We start from the raw sequence: 20133 nt of genomic DNA, 5'->3' as shown, positions 1-20133 counted from the left end.
TCCAGGAAGATCCCACATGCCTCAGAGCTAATAAGCCTGTGGGTCATAACTACTGACCCTGCGCTCTAGAGCCTGTCTGCCACCACTACTGAAGCCCATGTGCCCTAGAGCCCATGCTCTGCAACAACAAAAGCCACCACAATGGGAAGCCCATGCACCACAAGGAAGAGCAGCCCCCTGCTAGCCACAACTAGAGAAAACCCACACGCAGCAATGAAGACCCAACATAGCCAATAAATAAATAAATTTTTTAAAATGGCCCAGTTATTCTTTTTGTTTTTGTTTTTGTTTGGTAGGAAATGGCATAATTTATTTTAATATATTCCAACTCAGTATGAAGGTGAGCAGTTTATTTCTGAAGGTTTAGATATTTTAACTATAGTTTACTATTGAAACAAATTTTTTGGTTTCTTCACTTTTGACTATTTTTTTATTCTTCTTTAGTTCACAGTATCATAGAAGTGTAAAATAAGACTGATAGAAACCACTCTAAAACATATGGCTTTACACACATAAAAAATTTGGCCCATTATTATTATTATTGGATACTGACTTTTTTTAAAACTATAAGACAATATGTTATTAGTATAGAAATAGACCAGGATAGATCTGAAGAGAAAGCTCAGAAAAAGATCTACATACTATATATGGAAAGTTGGTTTAAGACAGATTGGGCTTTAAAGATCAGTGGGTAAAGGAAGGATCTTTAATAAAAGGTGCTGGACCAATTCACTACTCATTAAGAAAAAAATTATACACCTACATCACAACATAAAGAAAGGTCATAATGAAAGAAAAGGACAAAATGATAAAAACTCACAAAACAATTGGGAAATGTCTTGATTATTTCAGGATAGGGAAGGACTTATAACACAAATACACTAAACCATAAAAGAAAATATTGATAAACTCAATTTTGCTGAAATTAAGAACTCTGTTCAACAAAAGATCCAATACTGAGAATAAAAAAAGAAAAAGAAGACAAGCTAAAAACTCTTAGATGTTTGCAGCACATAAAATGACAAAAGATTAACACAGGAGATAAATAAGTCCTACAAACCAATGCAGAAGTGGGCAAAGACATGAATTGGCATTTTACCATGAGAAAGTATTAGTGGCTCATAAATACATGAAAAGATGCTCAAAGCCATCAATAGTGGGAGAAATGCACATTAAGGCCACAGAGAAATATCATTCAAACTTCCTGTATTTGCAAACCCTAAACTGTAAGATGACACCAAACATAAATGAGGGTGAGGAGCAGTAGGAAGACTCATCCGCTGATAGCCAGAGACATAAATTAGTACAACCACTTTGGAAATGTTTAATATTTCTCAAAAAAAAAAGAGTTAAGCATATGTAACTCCATGACCCAATAATCCTATCCTTGTGCCAATAGTGTAAAACAGTGGTTCTCACGCATTAGTATGCATCAGATTCACCTTAAGAGTATGTTAAACACAGATTGCTGACACTTCCCCAGAATATCTAATTCAAGGACTAAGACCTGAGAATTTGCTTTTCTAAGAATGTCCAGGTGATGCTGATGCTCTTGGTCCAGAATCACTCTTTGAGAATCACTGCTATAAAAGAAACTCTTGCGGGACTCTGGTGGTTCAGTGGTTAAGACTCCACGCTGCCAGTCTTCCAATGCAGGGGCCATGGGTTCGATCCCTGGTCAGGGAACTAAGATCCCACATGCCATACATGGTGTGGCCAAAAAGTAAAACAAACAACAAAACAAACAAAAAAAGAAACACAATATCCTTTAACAGTAGGAAGAATAAATTGTGGTATAATGAGAGTGAGATATTATATATCTGTAAAAACAAATGAGATGAGATCATAGAGAGGCACACCAAGATACTAGTGACATTCTGGTTTTCAAGCCAGGTGGACATTTTCAAGAACATTCTAATTACTCTTTAAACTGTACATACATATTTTACATAATCATTTGTACATGTATTTCATCATAAAATCTTTTTTAAGTTCTGCTTCTATCACCTACTGGCCATCTTTTTATTATCTGGCACAACACAAATATGTCAGTTTGTCTCAGGACGTGAGTAAAGGAGGAACAGTTATTGGACCTCCTCTCTACTAACATACACACCTTACCACCCTCCTCCTTCCCAGTTGCTTTCAACCATTTCTCAAGATATTTTACACCCCTTCAAGCTCTTGATCATTCTTCCATGACTATAGGCCTCAAAATCAACCACCAGAACTGTTACAAGGCTCCACGTGTGGTCTGACAGACACTGGATTAAAAACTCTCTCTCTGGCTAGCAGAGTCATTGGTATTCATTGGTTTAAAAAAAACAAAAGTGTTTTGCAATTATATCATACTGGTTCCTCATACTGACTTTATTTCATCTACTAAAATTCCAAGTAATTTTTCATACATGATGTTGAAGATATACCTCAGAAAACTGTCCCTTTTGGACCAAAAGAATGGACTTTAAAATTTCATTTTATGATTCAGCCCTCATAACTTCTTTAGATAGACTGACATTTATTCTATCACCCATTCTCTGAGGAGTTCTCCGTATGTTGTTCTCATAAACTGAATGAGTCATCAGTGATATTCAAGTCACTGATCAAGAGATGAACAGGACTAGACCCAGGACAAAGACCTGAGCCACATCACTAGAAGTCTTCCAAATTAATCTGTATCCATTAATGCACTCTCTGGTTATAACCATTCAGTTGAGTAATAATCCTCCCTCACATTCCCCATTTTTCCACAAGGATATTAAGAGAAACGGTTATAAAATGTATCACTAGAACCTAAAGGAACTGAATACCTAGCTCTCTCTGGTGTTTCATCCTAGTAACACTGTTAGAATAGTACTGCTGTCATGTTGGACTATAAGGACCACTCCTAAAGATGAGAGGGGAAATGGAAGGAAGCTGGTTCCCAACAACTTTGTGGAGCTGCCATTCCTGACCTGGGCTGCCTATTGCCAGAATTATTTTAACTGGGAGAGAAATAAACTATTTTGTGTAAAGAAAAAAACTGATGACGGGGTATTACTCTAATGGATTGAAGTGACCCTAAAACCAAGAATCCAAGCCTGGAGAGAATGAAGCAGGCCAAACTACACAATATTTCTTTTCCAAACAAATTTAATTCTGTCCCAGCCCCCAAAAAAGGGGAAGGACTTAAATTTTAAAAATAAAAATAAAATAAAAATTGCTCAAAACTAAGCCATTAAAAAATTAAGCCCCCTCCCTTAGCAATAAATACTGAAATGATATATACACATGAGGCTCAGGAAGGAGGCAAGAACAGGAACCTTGGGGACTCTGTCCCATGGCAAGGTCCCAACACTTCTACCAATTCCGTGCTCTTTGCCTAAACACAGAGAGCAATGAAAGAGGCCAGAGAGATATACCAAGGACATGCGTGGCCCCAGAGAGAGCCGGAACATAACAGGAGAGAAAGAAGACACGAAGTGTCTTACAGGGAAGAGGAAGGGAAAGTTGTCATCTAAAACATCCCCCCAATTCCAGGTGCATCAGTGGATGTGGCTGGTGCAGCTGCTGAGAGCCCTTGAGCTTATCTTCTTGCCTCCACTCCCTCTTTAGCATGCAATCCAAGGAGGGTCATTCACACTGTGGCCTTGATGCCACTGTGGCAGCAGCCTGGCTGCTGGAGCCCTGAGGTTTCCCATTCACCACCAGCAGGAGGGGCGTTTCCACACGAACACTGGAAAAGGAATAGTCCTGGAAAAGACAAATATACAGAGGCTCATTACAGATCCTAGGATGGAAGAAACTCTAGCAGAGGAATATACCACCTGTGACTTTCTCCCCCTTCTTTTCACCTCCCTCAGTAGATACACCCCTTACTTTCATCTCACATTAAACAAAACTGAGCTAACAAAAGGGATGTCACTTTCCCAGTTTTCAATCGAAAATCTGGGAAAGGTAGAGTACCATTACAACAATGGGACAATTCTCTGATTCAGAAAGGACAAGACCCTGCCACTGCCCAACAAAAGGGTCCCAGCAGCTCTACAGAATTTGCCCTCCCCACAGTGTTTATCAACTATTATAACTAAATATACACAGCAGCCAAGTCAGAGCCAATGGGAAGTCTGAGAAACTCTTAGACCAACTGTTTGTAAAGCTATAAATTAATCTGCCAAATGTAATTTAGACTTACTTCTCCTTTTATATCAGGAGGAATTAACAGAATGTAGGTTTAAACATTCTCCTAATAACAGAAGATATCGGCTCACTTTATCAGTTCAAATGTCCTTTAAGTTGTAAAACGTGTTGTTAAAAGATCTTTATCCAAAAAATACTGTTCCACTTGGAATGTAAGAGGAGGTTCTTTTAAGTCAAAGTAAGGAGGTAAATTAAAGAGTTCTCATAAATCATTTTAAAACATCCTAACAGGAACATGGGCAAGTGACCAAAAAAAAGGCAATTTATAAAAGGATTATAAAATAGTCAAGAAACATATGATAAAATTTTTAACCTTACCAATAATCAAGAAACCAAAGCCAAACAACACTGATGCTATACTTTTCATGTATAATAAGCAAATAATTTTTCAAAGGTCTCCATACAGAGTTGCAAAGAAAACTACAGAAAAACAACTACTCATACCCACTGTTGATATTAACTGGTATGACCTTCCAAAAAATAGTTTGGCAATATGTATTAAAAGTCTTAGAATTCTGCATACCCTTTGGAGCCAAGATTCTACCTTAGAAATTCAGTTAATTTCTTTAATGAATTAATTAAATGTACTTAATAATCATGGATATGGGCAGATATAAAAATACTTACCATGGTATGTTTATAATAAGGAAAAATTATCAATAATCTAGATCTGGTGTCGGCAAATTTTTCTGTAAAGAGTCAAATAATAAAATTCTAGGCTTTGTGGGTCATATGGTCTCTGTCACAGAACTATTCAACTCTGACACTAGTGTAAAAGCAGCCACAGGTAACAGTAAAGAAATGAGTGTACTTTATTTCAAAAAAATGTAATTACAAACACTGAAATTTTAATTTCCTGTAACTTTCATGTATCAAATTATTCTTCTTCTTTCAATTGTTTTCATTTAAAAATACAGCAACCAAGGCAGAAATAGAGACACAGATGTAGAGGACAAACATATGGACACCAAGTGGGGAAAGCGGGGAGGGTTGGGGGGGAATGAATTGGGAGAGTGGGATTGCCATATATACATTATTAATAAGAAAAAAAATACCAAATTGTACACTCTAAATATATGCAGTTTATTGTATGCTAAAAAAAAAAAAAGAAAAGAAACTCATATTACCAAAATGTAAAAAAAAAAAAAAGAAAAAATACAGGAAATGGAAAAGCACAGGAAATGTTCACAAGCATATACTATGCCACTCATAATTAAAAATATACATATGAATGTGTGTATATTTTTGTGAAAAGACTGGAGGTTTACATACCAAACTGTTAACAGTGATAACATCTGAGTGACAATATTTCAGTCCATTTTTTAAAATTTATTTTTATTGAAATAACTGGCATATAACTTTATGTAAGTTTAAGGTGTTAATTAACAATGTGTTAATTTGATATATTTATATATTGCAATATGATTACCACCATTATGTTAGCTAACACCTCTATCATGTCACATAATTATCATTTCTTTTTTGTGGTGGGAACAATTAAGATCTAGTCTCTTGGCAGCTTTGAAGTTTATAATACCGTATTGTTGTCTATAATCACTATGCTGTGCGTTAGATCTGCAGGACTTATTTATCTACTAGTTCCAAGTTTGTACCCTTAAACAACATCTCCCTAATTCCACCATCCCCAGGATTACCACCACTCTACTCTCTGTCTTCACAGTTCAGCTTTTTTAGATTTCACATGTAAGTGATATATGTATTTGTCTTTCTCTGTTCAGTCCATTTTTAAAATTCTTTTTGTTTACCAGTTGTTTTTTAGTAAAGAAAAACAAAACAAAAAACAAACAAAACACCTTTTAGTAAAACTTTCAGTAAAAAGAAAATTACTTATATATACACATATGTGTGCAAATACAGGATTATCATACAACACACACACACACACACACACACACACACATTACTTTACATACATATTTTTTAAGAGGTAAACTTGGTCCCACTTTGAGAGCCTATGAGTTGAGAAAGAATCCTAGCCATCACTCACCTTTCCCTTGTGCTGAATTCGGTGAAGCCGAAGGTTAGGCTCAGGGATGGCTACAGAGTCCCCAATGAGCACTCCCCAGCTCTGCACCATATTATACACCATCACTGCACAGCAAGGTCCATCTGAATCTACCAGGCCAAATGTACTGCCAAGTTAAGATGGGTTAAGAGAGAGGAGGAAAAAAAAAAAGAAGAAATGGGCAGGAAAGAAAAGCAAAAAAAAAAGCTTTCTTAGTTACTTACTTAGAACTCCTATGACAGGTACCATCATTCACTATGCACACCTGAAGGCTCATTTGTCTTTGATACGTATCTTTAGAGAACATACACAAGACTCATCAATCGGTCACTTTTCTAAGAACTTGGGACACTTTCAGCAAACATTAATAATGAACTAGCTCAAAATGTCGCAGTAGAACCGTATTCCTGCTCTATCGATTTAACTATCACAACCTTCATTAAACCCTTTAACCATCACTGTCAATTTAATTTAATTCCACAGACTTTCACTGAGTAACTATCATGTGCCAGGCACTGTGCTTAGCAGTAAGACATCAATCCAGCTATAAGTGAGCTTATTAGTCTAGTGGGCATCAGACGATTAGACCATCACTTACAACTGCTGAATCTAGTGAAGCCAAAGGTTGGGCCATGGGAGCCCAGAGGAGAAATGTCTAAATCAATGAAAAGCCAGAAAGGTTTCCATGAAGAGGAGAATCTTAAAGAATGACAAACTACCTGGGTTAAAACAGGAAAACTAATCCTCAGTGGAAATAACAAACCTCTACAGGGAAGAGGATATGGCTTGACAGGGAAGGAACATGAGAGAACTTCCTGAGGTGGTGGTAATGTTTTCTGTAGGTGTTTAGGTTACATGGGTGTATGCATTTGTCAAAACTTGGGAAATATACACTAAGATTTGCACATTTCATTGTATGTAAATTTTACATAAAAAGAAGAAAATGATAAACACTGAACTCTAGTTAATGACTGCATGCTGAAGTATTTAGAGGAAAGTATATCAATGTCTGCAATTTACTTTGAAATGCACCAAAAGAGAGACCAACAGAAGAACAGGGGAATAGATAGATATGTGATAAACTAAGTATAACAAAATATTAATAGTAGAATATAGGTACACAAATGTTCACTGTAAAATTCTTTCAATTTTGTTGTATGTTTGAAAATGTAACCTATATCAAGAAGCAGCAAAAAGATTATCCAGACACAATAACTGTGTGTAAAAACACAGAGGCATGAAAATAGCTGTTCTGAAACCTACAAAATAATCCCAAGGTTGGAACAAAAGGTAAGAGTGGGAAAGTGACAGAAGATAGTGGATGGGGGAGGCAGGGAGAAAATCCTAAAAGGCTTTGTGTGTTAAGCTAAGGAGTTAGAACTCCAACCTAAAAGCTACACAGTACCACTAAGAGATGATCAGATCTGCATCTGGGAAATATTTCTCTGCAATGTAGAACACTGGAGGAAAAAACAGGGAATAGGGAGACTTGTCTGGAGAAGTGTTAAGAGGCTGAATTAAATTAGTAAAGACAGGGAGTAGGGACTAAAAGGTACATCTATTGGACTTGGTGATAGCCTCAAAGCAAGAGGATGGAGAAGTCTAAGACAACTTCCAGAAGTCTTAGTAGAGGTGGTACCACTGACTGACAAATAATTCAAGGAGGAGAAGCAGGTTGACAGAGAAAGATGAGGTGAGTAATTTTGAACATACTGAGTTAGAGGTTTCTTATTAAAGCCCAGAGGCAGCCAGATATAGGAATCCAAAACTTGGAAATGACCCCTGGGCTGGAGCCAGACCCGCAAGCAAAGATGAGGCAGCCAAAGCCTTGGGTTTATATGACATCACCAAATGAGATGACCTGTAAATGAGATGGTGCAGAATCAATGCTTATGCCATCACTTGGCACACCCAAATTCATAGCAAACACTGCAAATCAAGCACAGCATTCTCCTGGTGAAACCAGTGAAAGCCTCAGAATCCTTCTAAACAGGAAGTCATGCAGCCACTGCCAACTGATCAAAGATGGCATTTATCTGCCATCCTGATACAGAAAGAAAAGAGGAAAGGAACCACAGAGTCTTCCCAGAACGTAACATTTAGAAATTGGAAAGAAAAACAGAAACCAAGGAGTAGCAAAATATTTGTTCTCAAGGGAACCTAAAACCTACCTTTGTCTATATTTCTTTCTCATTCCTCTTAGCTCTAGGGTCTGCTCTAGTAACTAACCTTTTCTCAACTATCTTCTTGCTCTTCAAGTCTTCAAATACATATGTCATGAAAATGCCATGGAGGAAAATCAGGCATACAATGGGAGTTGTACTTTAGTTTGAATGGAGCAGAAGGGATGTGAAAGGAAAGAGTGAGAGAGAAGTCAGAATGCTATAGAGCCACGTAATAGAAGCTACTGGATCAAACACTGGTGATCCCAGAAACAAAAAAATTTCATTAGAAAACAGAAAAAGGAAACCAGTCAACCAGGGATTGGGAAGTCAGTGAAGGGCCAAGGAATGATGGCACTGACTAAATCCTCATTTTTCGAGAGTTAAAAATTTTCTAATGAATATTCTTAACTCATTTCCTCTGCTGGACTATAAGCACCCTTCACTTGGGTGTGTTACATTTTTTTAACTGCCTACAACACATATAGCAGATGCTCAATGAATATTTGTTGAATTAACATCTGAGCGAATCTCTCCATCAGGCCTTAAATTCAAACTCAAAGCTCATCTTCCAAAACTGCTTAGGCACACCTAAGTCCAAACAGGACTTAGAATTCTTCCTCCTTCTACTTCTATGATCACAAAAACACAAAGAGGTAAGAGAATTTTAAGGCTTCCACCTGTCTTATTAAGAAAAGTAGCTGTCAAATTTCAGCTTCGGATATAAGAGTTCACAGAACACCAAGTTCAGGGAAAAAATGAATGGTGACGGAAGCTACAGAGAGATTGTTAGACACCACCTAGACAATACTTGCTCTTGGGACAGTCACAGAAGGGAAACAGAACTCACTAATCTCTGACCACTAACAATGTCCTCAACTTTTAGAGAAAGGCCAGGAAATGAGAGCAACTAGTTTAAAAGGATGAAAAAGAGGAAAGGCAAGAGAAACTCACAAGGGGACTTTCTCCTCCGTAGTAAGGCTGAACACCACCTTTCCCAGGACCACAGCTCCACTATTTGCACCAGGCTGCAGGGCACTCAGGGGCTTGCGTTCCAGGGTCACTTTCTGTCCAGAGGCTGACTGATAGCGCCCGTCACCACAAGGGCCTAGATGGGCTGGGCGCAAGCTTGCCAGCATGCTCTGCAACTTTTTGGTCTTCACCTTTCCCTGCAAAGCAAAAGGAAATACATAAGAAGCTGGGAACTAGCCACTCTCCTTGAGAGTCTAGTCCTCCCCTTCCATCTACCCACTTCTATAGGATCACTACTACCGAGGCCTACTTTATTATTTTATTACAGCAGAATAAAAAAGGATTCACCATTTAGACATCTTTACCTTGCTCTCCAGGAGGCTGGTTAATCTGTTCAAGAAATCTAGCAGTTGTTGCTCTCGTTGCCGGGGCTCTGGCCAGGCAGGGTCCAGTGCTGCAGCCCGAGAGAAGCCCTCCAGGGCCTCCCCAAAATTCTCTTCATATTTATGTAACTGCACAAGAAGTAACCCAAAGTCTCCCAATTATAAGCGTGTTTAACACAAACTATGCCTGGGGGCAGTAACAGCACAGCGGACTAGGAATCTAGAGAAATAAACTGTGTTCTTTCCCAGCTGTCCTCCTGTTCTGCAAATGAACAACCTAAAGAGCTGGTAATGCCTCACATCCTTCTTCCTGGCCAAGGTGATCAAAACCCCAAAGATGGAATCATCTCAAAGAAGCTAACTTCCTAACTCTAACAAAACAGTTAAGTTGCATATATTGGGTGATTCTATTTTTAGGTTTATAATGAACATTTCAGGAAAGTCTTCTAAACTCTGCTCCCCATCCTCTCTTCACCCACCCACCTCCTCAGCCCCTTTTCCTTTCCCCCCAGTCAAACTAAGTAGCTTTTCCCAGAAATAATTTGGCATTCCTCTTGCAGTTTGTACCCAATCTTGTCCTTGTGAAAATTCGGTTACCCTCACAGGCTAAGGCCAAGATATCTTATTTATTTGACCTTCAGATGACCCCTCCCCGACACAAATGATAAGTTTTGTTTTTGTTTTTGTTTTACCGTTGCCCGGTTCAGATGAAGATCAGGATTGCTGGAAGCTGTCCTGTCAACCTTCTCCTATGGGATAAAAAGATCATCAGTGGCTCCTGTCTCAGTCTTAAGGACGGTCATGCACAACATGTCCTAAACCTTGTCTCCCTGGAAAAATCTTGAGTCTCTTGCTTATCAAAATGTTTCCTCTATCCACACTGTTATACAGTAACTGCTTCTGTGGCACATATTACTCAGTCCCTGAAACCTCAAGGATGTAAGGGTTTTGTATGTGCATAAAACTTTAAAATATGATAATTTATCCACACAGTAGTATAAAGATAGAAGAAATATGTGATTAACAGCTGATAAAAAAATTTTTTAATGAGATGCTGGTATAAATGAGGAAAGAAATGATGTCAGTTTAATGCATTTCCTCTGCCCATGAGCCTGGCTCCAGATACAAACAGAATCACGTTTCTCTGGTGGTCCAGTGGTTAGGACTCTGCACTTCCACTGCAAGGGGCATGGATTCAATCCCTGGTCTGAGAACTAAGATCCCGCATGCCACAGCACAGCCAAAAAACAAAACAAAACAAAACAAAAACACAATGAAAGCCAAATTCTGATTTTCTAATTAAAATATATGGCCAGAAACCATATGACAGTGCAAACAAATGTGTTATGAAGAAACTGCTGGCTATGTTCATGGCTATGATCATTTTATTTATTTTTATATATTTATTTATGCGGTTGTGCCAGGTCTTAGTTGCAGTAGGTGGGCTCCTTAGTTGTGGCATGCAAACTCTTAGTTGTGACATGCATGTGGGATCTAGTCCCCTGACCAGGGATCGAACCCAGGCCCCCTGCATTGGGAGCACAGAGTCTTAACCACCGTGCCACCAGGGAAGTCCCTATGATCACTATATTTTTTTAATTCTATTCATTGCGTGGCACACTGGTAAAAGCACAAACAACATGAATTAAAATTGTTTAAATGGTTCACATCTGTTCAAATATGTTTAAAACTGCAGGTCTGATGAAGAAATTAAGAGTTAAAAGCAACTGTTAAGCAGACACCAAATATAAAATTTTAAGGAGTACATAATATTATGCTTTAAAATGCAAACATTTACCAGATTAAGAAATTAGAGTAAAATATAATTCCTTTGCCTGAAAAGTTCCCTGGTTAAAAAAAGAACAACCCTGCTGGCTACACAGGTTGGGTTGAGTTAAATGCCACCGTTAAGGCTACAGTGAGAAGCACAGTGTGGGAGAAGTCATATCTGTCACTTCTTAAAAAGCCACTTTATTACTGCATGTTCCCCTGTGGTAGGTGTGAGTCCCACCAGGTGAGCGGCAGTCAGCATCACAGCAGCGAGAGCAAGAGCATGACACACACGAGTGTGTCCGAAGCTGCCAGGCATGGCTGCACCAGAGTTTAACCAGGGTGATGCCAAACAGATAGTGTGAGAAGTGTACTTTTTAAGAAATTAATTTATTTGAGTTGAGATATTTTCGAAATATAAAAATTGGTTGTCTTTTTTAAAGCTACAATTCTTGTAGACATTTTGTGGTTAAAAATTTGACTGTGCTTATTAAAAATGGTTACCTGTTTTGCACTTCAGCTTTGTGAAAAATAGTTTCTGTGGGGTGGTGAAAAAAGAAAAAGAAAAAAGAACAGTCCCTAAACTGAAAACATGAACATAAGGTAGCTATATTCCTTATTCTGCCATTCAGAGCAAAATAAGTAATGTTAAGTTAGAAAGCAAGCCTCTGTGTCAAGAGAAAACAAAAGGTGAATATGAAGTCTAAATAAAAAGTGCTCAGAAGGCCAACGTGAACCTTGACAATGAGCAGTCAGGCACTCAAAGCCTGAAGGAAACCCCCTGCAAGTGCCTATCAATATAAACACAGCCTGAACACCTAAGGCAAAGCATGAGCTCCAGTGAGTCAATCCCTGGGAAATAATGCAGACTGGACTACAGGCTGTTTTCTATTTTAGCCTGTGGGAAATCCAGAGCCATACTATCTAACGGTTAATCTGGGGACAGTGCTTAATTTATATTTACGTGTCAGAGTTTTATTTTTCTTTAAAAATGTACACAAATATTAATAAGCATTATTTTAACACAGACTTTTTTCCCATTAAAAAGATGAACACGTTGGGATGGGCTCTGTGATTTGGTTATACGTGCCTGTAAGAAATCTAGACGACTCAAGGAGCTACCTAGCACTGAGGGACACACTGCAAGTCGCTGCTAATACTCAAGTTATAGGAAGAAATACACCACCTCTTCAGACCTGGCTTTGCAAACCCACACACACTGGATGCCAGCAAACAATGCCCATGCTGCATGCTAAAGAGCCACAAGGAAGACTGAACAACACTCTTGATTCTGCTGCTGCTTCTATATATCTGGCCTGGGTGACCATAAATACTTACTGCTTGGGCATAGGCACTGAGGGCTTGCTGGGAGATCTTAGGGTTCTGGCCAGTATTGAAGTAAAGAGAAAGGTACGCATTCCCCAGAATATCTGAAAGAGAAACACAGGGTTTCTGGTTCTGCATGTAATAAGGAGCTTGACGTCGCCACTCTAGCCTAGCAAGTAAAAAGCTGAAGAGACTGAAAAATCCACGGCTCTTCTTGGATGCATAAGAGAGGGGACAACAAAGGGCAAACCACTGCCCCCAAAACTGGGGAGACAATGTGAACACAGGGAGTTATGGCTTACTGAAGCAGAAACTCATGAGCTACCACAGGAAAAGTGCCGGGGTAGCAAACCCTGAACCGTAATTGAGGAATTCTGGAGGCTCAGTATGGACAAGCCTGGGAATTGAAAACTCCAGGGTCCCAGTCATAAGAGAGCCCCCAGTAAGATGTACCTCCAGAAACTCGACCAGGTTCCCACACCAAAACCCCCATACTTTCAACAGACGGAGGGGGCAAAGGAACTTTTTAGAAATATGCCAGAGCACTCCATTCTTGTTGTTGCTGTTGTTGTTTTTGTGGGGTTTCTCGGCTGCACCATGTGGCTTGTGGGATCTCAGTTCCCCAACCAGGGAATGAACCTGAGCCACGGCAATGAAAGCCTGGGATCCTAACCACTAAGCCACCAGGGAACTCCCGAGCGCGCCTTTCTTAATAAGGCCTGCCCTCAGGAGAAACCAATTAACCAGAGCCTAACCTGCTAGGGCATTATCAGAGGGTAACTGACCTAAGGAAAGGAAACAACCAACTCCTGCTAGCTCTAGCCTTCCATATGAAAGGAATGGATGTACCCAACTCCAACCCACACTAGCCATCCTGTCCCACCTAAGGGGGTTGAGGTGAGGGGTGCAGAAAAAAACTAAGAAACACAGTGATGGATCATCTCAGAGCTCAAATTCAAAGTATAACAATTTTGGTCACCCTCAAAAGTCTATAGGAAAGGCCCCACATCTGAAACAAACCAGTGATGACACTAAGAGTATACCCAAAATTTCGCTGGGATAAAGAGGCAAACAGGGACCCAAAGGAGAAACTACAAGACACTGCACAAAAGCCCCGCCTTGCTTATATGGAAACATAAGCCTCCTCTCTTCGATTAAAAAGTCAAAGGGTTCCTAGAATAGTGGTTCATCAAAATACCTTTTGGGCTTCTTCAAAGCAAAGACACCCTGGCTTCACACTTAAGAGTCAGACTCAACAGATGGGCTCCAGATGATTCTGGTGTGCAGCCACGGTTCAGAACCACTGCTCTAGAAACCTGCTGCAGATCTTTTGAGAGCACTCACACCAGGAGCGGCCATCAAGGATGTCCATCTGCACAGCCACCTTAGCCTGTCGGACACTGTCCATGACATGGCGGGAATGTTCATCTCCAGAGTCAGTCCGCAGCTGGCGAAGCACCATTGACAGGTTCTGAAGGGAGACTTTGTTCTTGCACTGCAAGTGGAGTAGGCATATACTCAACCTTCATGAGTCTAATTCCCCTTTCCAGATTTATTCTATCTCAATCTTCTTCTAATTTTTCATCTTAATTCTTACTGCCATCTGTATCTTGGATCCCCATCTACAAGGATCAACTTGGTCGCTAACCTTTCTTCATTTCTCATCTACCCTTGAACCTGATCCCATCATCTTCTTCCTTTTCTCAGTCCCTTGTCCCTGTTTTCCTCATCCAGGTCTGCTCCCCCACCCTTTCTCCCTTCTGATTCTGTTCTCCTAGTTCCAATACAGTTCTACTCTGATATTTGTGACCTAGGTAAACTTACAGAACCAAAGAAATCCCATCCTTCCCATCCGTGTTTTCTGAGGGCACAGTGGGTGGCTCACATGGGTGAGGGCTCCTGAGAAGCAGGTGTGGGCAGCTGCAACATCCCCTTTCTTCCAGTACACCTCACCCAGCTGGTTCCAGGCTTCCACCAGCGTGGGCTCCAGCTTCACAGCCTTTGACAGAAGCTCCTCAGCCTTCGGGCTATAGTCAGGAGTCACATTCAGTGCCTTCCCAGTGAGCATTAGAACCTGTGCCTTGCCCTGGACAGAACCTAGGAGGAAGGGAAAAGATAAAGGAAGTGGAAATCCAAGCAGTCTGACCAGGTAAGACCAGGGCACTTTCTCTCAAGGAATAACCCCATGCCAGTTCTAGGCATAATTGAGGAAAATCTTCATAAACAAACTATTCATTGAAAACCTACGCCACGCAGAGTACTATGTTAGAAAACAGGGTACCTCAAAAAAAAAAAAAAAAAGAAAGAAAAGAAAAGAAAACAGGGTACCAAAGAAAGCATTATCCCTACCTTGAGGGGCTTAGAATCTAGTGGAGAGGACAATGCATGTCCATGAAAAATCAAAAAAACAATGAAAAGGAGCATATGGCATACACCCAATGAACGGACTTCACAAAGTGAAAAGGAGAAAAGGCAAGACACTCCAGGGAGAAAAATGACGTAAACAAAGACAAAGAGGCAGAAGTACATGTGGCATGTTAATGGGAGAATGGATGGTCCAACCTGAATGAAACAAAAAGTTCCTTTGTAAGTAGGTAGTCAGAGATGAGGGGAGGAAGAAAAAAAGTCAGACAATGGAGACTTGAATACCAAGTGAAGAGGTTTAGACTTCAATCAGTCAAAAGTAGGAATCTTTGAAGATACCTGAGCAGAGGCAGACAAGGAATGAGAGTAAATGCATGAAGTAATGACTTTGAAACATAATGGCCATGGTCATTATTTAAGTTGATTTGTAAGTAAAAGAAATTAGAGGCAGAAAGGTCCATTAAGAAGATTACTGCAACGGGCTTCCTAGGTGGTGCAGTGGTTAAGAATCCGCCTGCCAATGCAGGGGACACAGGTTTGATCCCTGCTCCAGGAAGATCCCACATGCCACGGAGCAACTAAGCCCGTGTGCCAAAAAAAAAAAAAAAAAAAAAAAGATTACTGCAACAAGTATGCTCTTTTTTACTTCATGGCATTTGGAAATAGAGTTTAGAGAACTAAAAGGCTGCCATACTGCACAGGCACTCTTAGAAGAAGTATTCTGTTGTACCATCTTGTGGCAGCCACAAACAGAATCTACAGCGAGAGCAAAACTCCATCACATTTCAGTGAGGGACAGGGGGTTGCATGGTCTTTTGGGATTCATACCCACTACTTCCTCCATCTGCTGCAGGGTCTTCTCCATCTCCTCCCGCACATCCTGTTGCTTCCTCCCAGCATCCTCAACACTGTGTGTCTCAAAATAGCACTCTCGAAATGAATAGAGCTGATCCACCAGTTCCTAGAAGTATAAGAATGGCACCACTAAGTGGGGAGACTAGCAGACAAGTAAATTTGAGATTGGCTAGCCATACCAGCTTTTGGCCTGGAAATGCTGATTCTGTATCTGACCTAGGAATGACATAAGAGGCAGGTGGACAGGTCTATCAAAATACCACAGATTGTGAAGGAAAGTAGCCCAGCCCACTCTTACACTGTCGCAAGCCTGTCTGCACCATGATAGTTCTCGCCTCCCAGATCCAGCAGAGCTTCCAATATGACTAAGCACTTCACATATCATAGTCAGGAGGAAGGAAACGCTTTGCAACTTGAGATAAAACAAAGTTAATAAGATCATCCTCCCTGGTACTGGTCCCCAAAGTATCAAACTTTGAAATTTACCCTTAAAACTGGACTGCCTTACCTCTGATTTCTCCTGTGCTGGTATCTGAAAATACATGACCTCTGTGAATATGACAAACATGTGAGAGTCATTCTCCATAACAAACAGACCAATTTAAGCTTGATAACCGTGGTATTTTTCGCAGAGTTTTATTTCTTTAAATACTTGTGTCTTTTGTTTGTTTTGTTTTGTTTTTGTCAAGTCACCTTCTGGCTCTTTTGCATTCTTTCCAAGTAAATGTTCTCTTTCCTCTTTTAAATATCTCTATCTCTCAGTCTTCCTGGGACACCAGTCAAAGCTTTTCCATTATCTACTCTTTCCTAAAACAAAAGAGCAGCAGAAAGGTATAATCCAATCCCACTAAGTCTTATCAACTACCTCCACATCACATCCCAAATCCATTCATCTGTCTCCATCTCTCTATGCCTATCCTCAACTAAATCAGCATCATTACTTGCCTGGACTATTTCAACTGCTTCTTAACTGGTCGTCCTGCTTCTACTCTTTCCCATTCTCCTTACTATAGCTGGAGTGGCCTTACAGAAACGTACGTCATGTCACAAACCCTCAGATAGTTTCCCACTGCAGACAGAATAAAATCCGACTCCTTATTATGGCCTAGAAGACTATAAATCTGACCCCCCACCATTCACCCTGCCACAAACTTCTTATCACTCTCCTACAACACTCAAGCCCCAACAGCTTTCATCCAGTTCCTCAAATCCACTAAGCTCAATCCCAACTTTACACATGATGTTCCCTCTGCCTGGACATTCTTTCTCCAGATTTTTGCACGGCTCATTCCTCATCATTATTTCGATCTCAGTTCAAATATCAATTTCTCAGAAAGGTTTTCCCTGATTACCCAAACTAAAGTAACCCCTTCCCCCTCCACTGTTAAATCACACTCCTACTTCTCTTCATGTTACTTATTTGAAATTATGCGGCCTATTCGTTAATTGTCCACTGTCTGTCTCCACCACTGGAATGTAAGCTCCATGATGGAAGTATCTTAATCCATTTTGTTTACAGCTATACCTGAGCACTACCACAGGGTGTGGGGCACGATAGGCTCTCATTAAATAAATTAATGAATCGCCCTTTCTCTAACAAAAACTTATTATTCATTAATTTAACATCCTACCCAGAATGAAGAAGTTAGACTATAACCTTCTGCAGCAGGGCTTTTCAAGTTGTATTGTGTGTATTATTTCCAGGACCCAGCCTACAGAGATTCTGATGTCAGTGTTTTTAGCAGAACTCAAAATTCTACATTTTAACAAGCACCTTGCGTGACTTTAATAAAAATGATCTGTAAAACACACTTTGAGAAAAATCCTTTTATATATTCCTTCTAACCTAAAATGTGTACACCAATGAAATAAAGTTTACCACCATTCCCAGGAATAGCAACATCACCATACTTTTCCTCTCTCTACTCCATTCTCCTATTCCATCCCTGCACCTTCCCCATCCACCCCCAAGATACCCCAGGTATCCTCTACCTAGCTGCTTAGAACATCTACCACAAATCAGAGCAGGAAAAGACAGCTCTCAGCAAATATTACAACCCACTTCCTTTTGTCCTGCATTAAGAATGACAGAAAAGGTCTTACTGTTTGTTTTTAGTTGCTACAGCAAACATGCAAGAAATTGTTTGGTTTTGTTGTTGGTTTGTTTTGCTAGAGTGAACATTTTTAATAACTTTTTGTCATGGCAAAAATCAATATATATAAGTTGTTAAATTCAAATAGGTATATGTAAAATATAAAAGGTAAAAAATTCCTCATAATCATCCCAATAACCTCAGAGATAACCACTGCTCAGTTTACCTTTTCAGGTTTTTTTCTACACGTATACAAATATATATACACAAACAACGTTTATAATATGGAGCCAGTCTTGAGAATCTCTGATTTCAGTCAGTCAAACTAGGGAATAAAATTAAATTAATCCAAGTCAACTGGATGTGAGCTAAAGCTCACACTCTAAAAGAGTGTTATTATTTTAATCTGCTCAAGAAACAAAGAAATCTCACCAATGTTTAAACTTTTGCAGTAGAAGCCTTTAGGAAAGTTATAAGCCTATCATAAGTATAATGTTTAAATTTCAGGTTGTCTTAGAACACAAAAAAAAACTCTGAGATTTAAGAAAAATATTCGGTCATTAAGAAAAAGGTAAAGAGCCAAGCAATTAGTTAGCTCCTACCTACCAAGTACAAAAGACTGTCCCACTCACCACAGTTAACTGTGGACTGTGTGGAGTCTGGGAGCTTCTGCATCAGACCCCAAACTGGAATTGCATAGTATGAAAAAAAATCAAAGCTGTGAAGTTCTAAGGGGAGTAACCAGAATACACGCGGTGCACGCCATTACTGTGATTGTTGCCAATTTGAAAGCAGAAAAGTACTGAAAAAATGGTCTTTGTGGGGATCAAAACAATATGCGATAGATAATAGATCCTGCAGACCTGCCAAACAAAAGTGTTTGCTATTTATTATGGGAGAATCCAGGAGAAAACAAACAAACAAAAAACTTCCAAGGATGTACAGAACAAAGTTACAGAACTGAAACTGAGCGCGGTCACGTCAGAAGCAGGAGGTCCCAACAAACCGGCTGCGCCCCTCCCCTGGCCCGGCGGCTCCCCTAACCCGCTGCGGCTGCACCTTCGGGAGTTGTTATAGTAACCACGGGGACACAAGCAGCGTCGGGTGTACGTCAAGAAATTCGCAGGTACTGCATAAACTGGGCTCGCTACTTCTTTCCGAGTAACAAAAGCAGATACAGATTTTAATCTATGGCCCCACCTGCAATTTCTGCAAGATCTCCCTGACTTCTTCCTCTTCATCAGCCATCGTTTCCCAGACACCCTCGGCTTCTCCGCCCCCAACTTTATAACCACAGAGACGCATACCCGTCCCCATCATGGAGCCACAGCGACATCTAGAGCGCTGGAGGCTTACAGCGCCTGAGTAAAAGCGCTGATATTCAAAGAAGGGCGTCGGCTCCAAACGTAATTAACCCAATACCTATAGCTCAAAGGAAATGGTCTGCAATCACTTTCGAATTCATAAACTTGTTTCTTTTCCAAATCCTGAAAACAAAATGTTCTCATATTAAGTGCATGCATATTATTGTTTTGTATTTTCCTATTTATTTATACCAAGATAATACCCCCAAAAAAGAAAACAGGCTAAGGCAGTGGATCCCTGTGTTATAAGTTCAAAATTTTGAAGGAAATGTAGTACAATGGTAAGGTAACTTGTCTGAATGTTTTCCAGACTTTATAGTGATTTTCTATACATGAGGAATTTTATAATTTTGAACACACTATCCTAATAAATCTACTACTTGGGATGGTATTAAGAAAGCCATCACTAATACACTAATAGTATATGTATTAGTATAATACTATTGCTTATATATTGATAGACTATATCCTAAAAGGGCATTTAAGAAAAAGTGATTGTCTCTGCAGAGGGTAATAGGGGGACTGAGAGTTGTCTAGGCAAAGAACATTCTTTTCACTGTGCACACTTTTGAATGTTTTATCACATATATGTATTACCTATTCAAAAAACAAACATAATTTTTAAATAAAGTATTTGCT

The 20133-nt window shown here is 39.7% G+C and overlaps 1 protein-coding gene across 2 annotated transcripts; it reads right to left on the bottom strand.

The window, feature by feature from the left end:
• Nucleotides 1–3118: 3118 nt before the first annotated feature.
• On the bottom strand, nucleotides 3119–19407 carry TTC5 (tetratricopeptide repeat domain 5). Of its 2 annotated transcripts, XM_057725144.1 has the most exons (10): nucleotides 19331–19398; nucleotides 16011–16143; nucleotides 14704–14915; nucleotides 14163–14313; nucleotides 12831–12922; nucleotides 10415–10471; nucleotides 9705–9851; nucleotides 9322–9536; nucleotides 6188–6332; nucleotides 3119–3732 (listed from the first exon to the last, which is right to left on the bottom strand). In XM_057725144.1, the coding sequence occupies exons 1-10, from the start codon at nucleotides 19376–19378 to the stop codon at nucleotides 3613–3615; spliced, it is 1320 nt and encodes a 439-aa protein (XP_057581127.1). In that variant the 5' UTR covers nucleotides 19379–19398; the 3' UTR covers nucleotides 3119–3612. The 2 variants fall into 2 exon arrangements, with proteins under 2 accessions (XP_057581127.1, XP_057581128.1); XM_057725145.1 differs by lacking the exon at nucleotides 16011–16143 and having other exon boundaries at nucleotides 19331–19407.
• Between the last annotated feature and the right edge of the window lie 726 nt (nucleotides 19408–20133).

Source organism: Hippopotamus amphibius, chromosome 2 (assembly GCF_030028045.1).
Source record: "Hippopotamus amphibius kiboko isolate mHipAmp2 chromosome 2, mHipAmp2.hap2, whole genome shotgun sequence".
NCBI classification, from domain to species: Eukaryota; Metazoa; Chordata; class Mammalia; order Artiodactyla; family Hippopotamidae; genus Hippopotamus; species Hippopotamus amphibius.
The sequence above is the reverse complement of the archived record's forward strand: the minus strand, read 5'-3'. Positions and strand labels throughout refer to the sequence as shown.

Bases quoted from the DNA above. Each gene is read 5' to 3' on its own strand.
- TTC5 (XM_057725144.1), bottom strand. From the start codon at position 19,378: ATGGCTGATGAAGAGGAAGAAGTCAGGGAGATCTTGCAGAAATTGCAG. The intron at 14,314-14,703 runs GTGAGCCACCCA...CTCCACTTGCAG, and splicing joins TCTCAGGAGCCCTCACCCAT to TGCAAGAACAAAGTCTCCCT. The intron at 12,923-14,162 runs GTGAGTGCTCTC...TTTCTCTTTCAG, and splicing joins CCTTGATGGCCGCTCCTGGT to ATATTCTGGGGAATGCGTAC.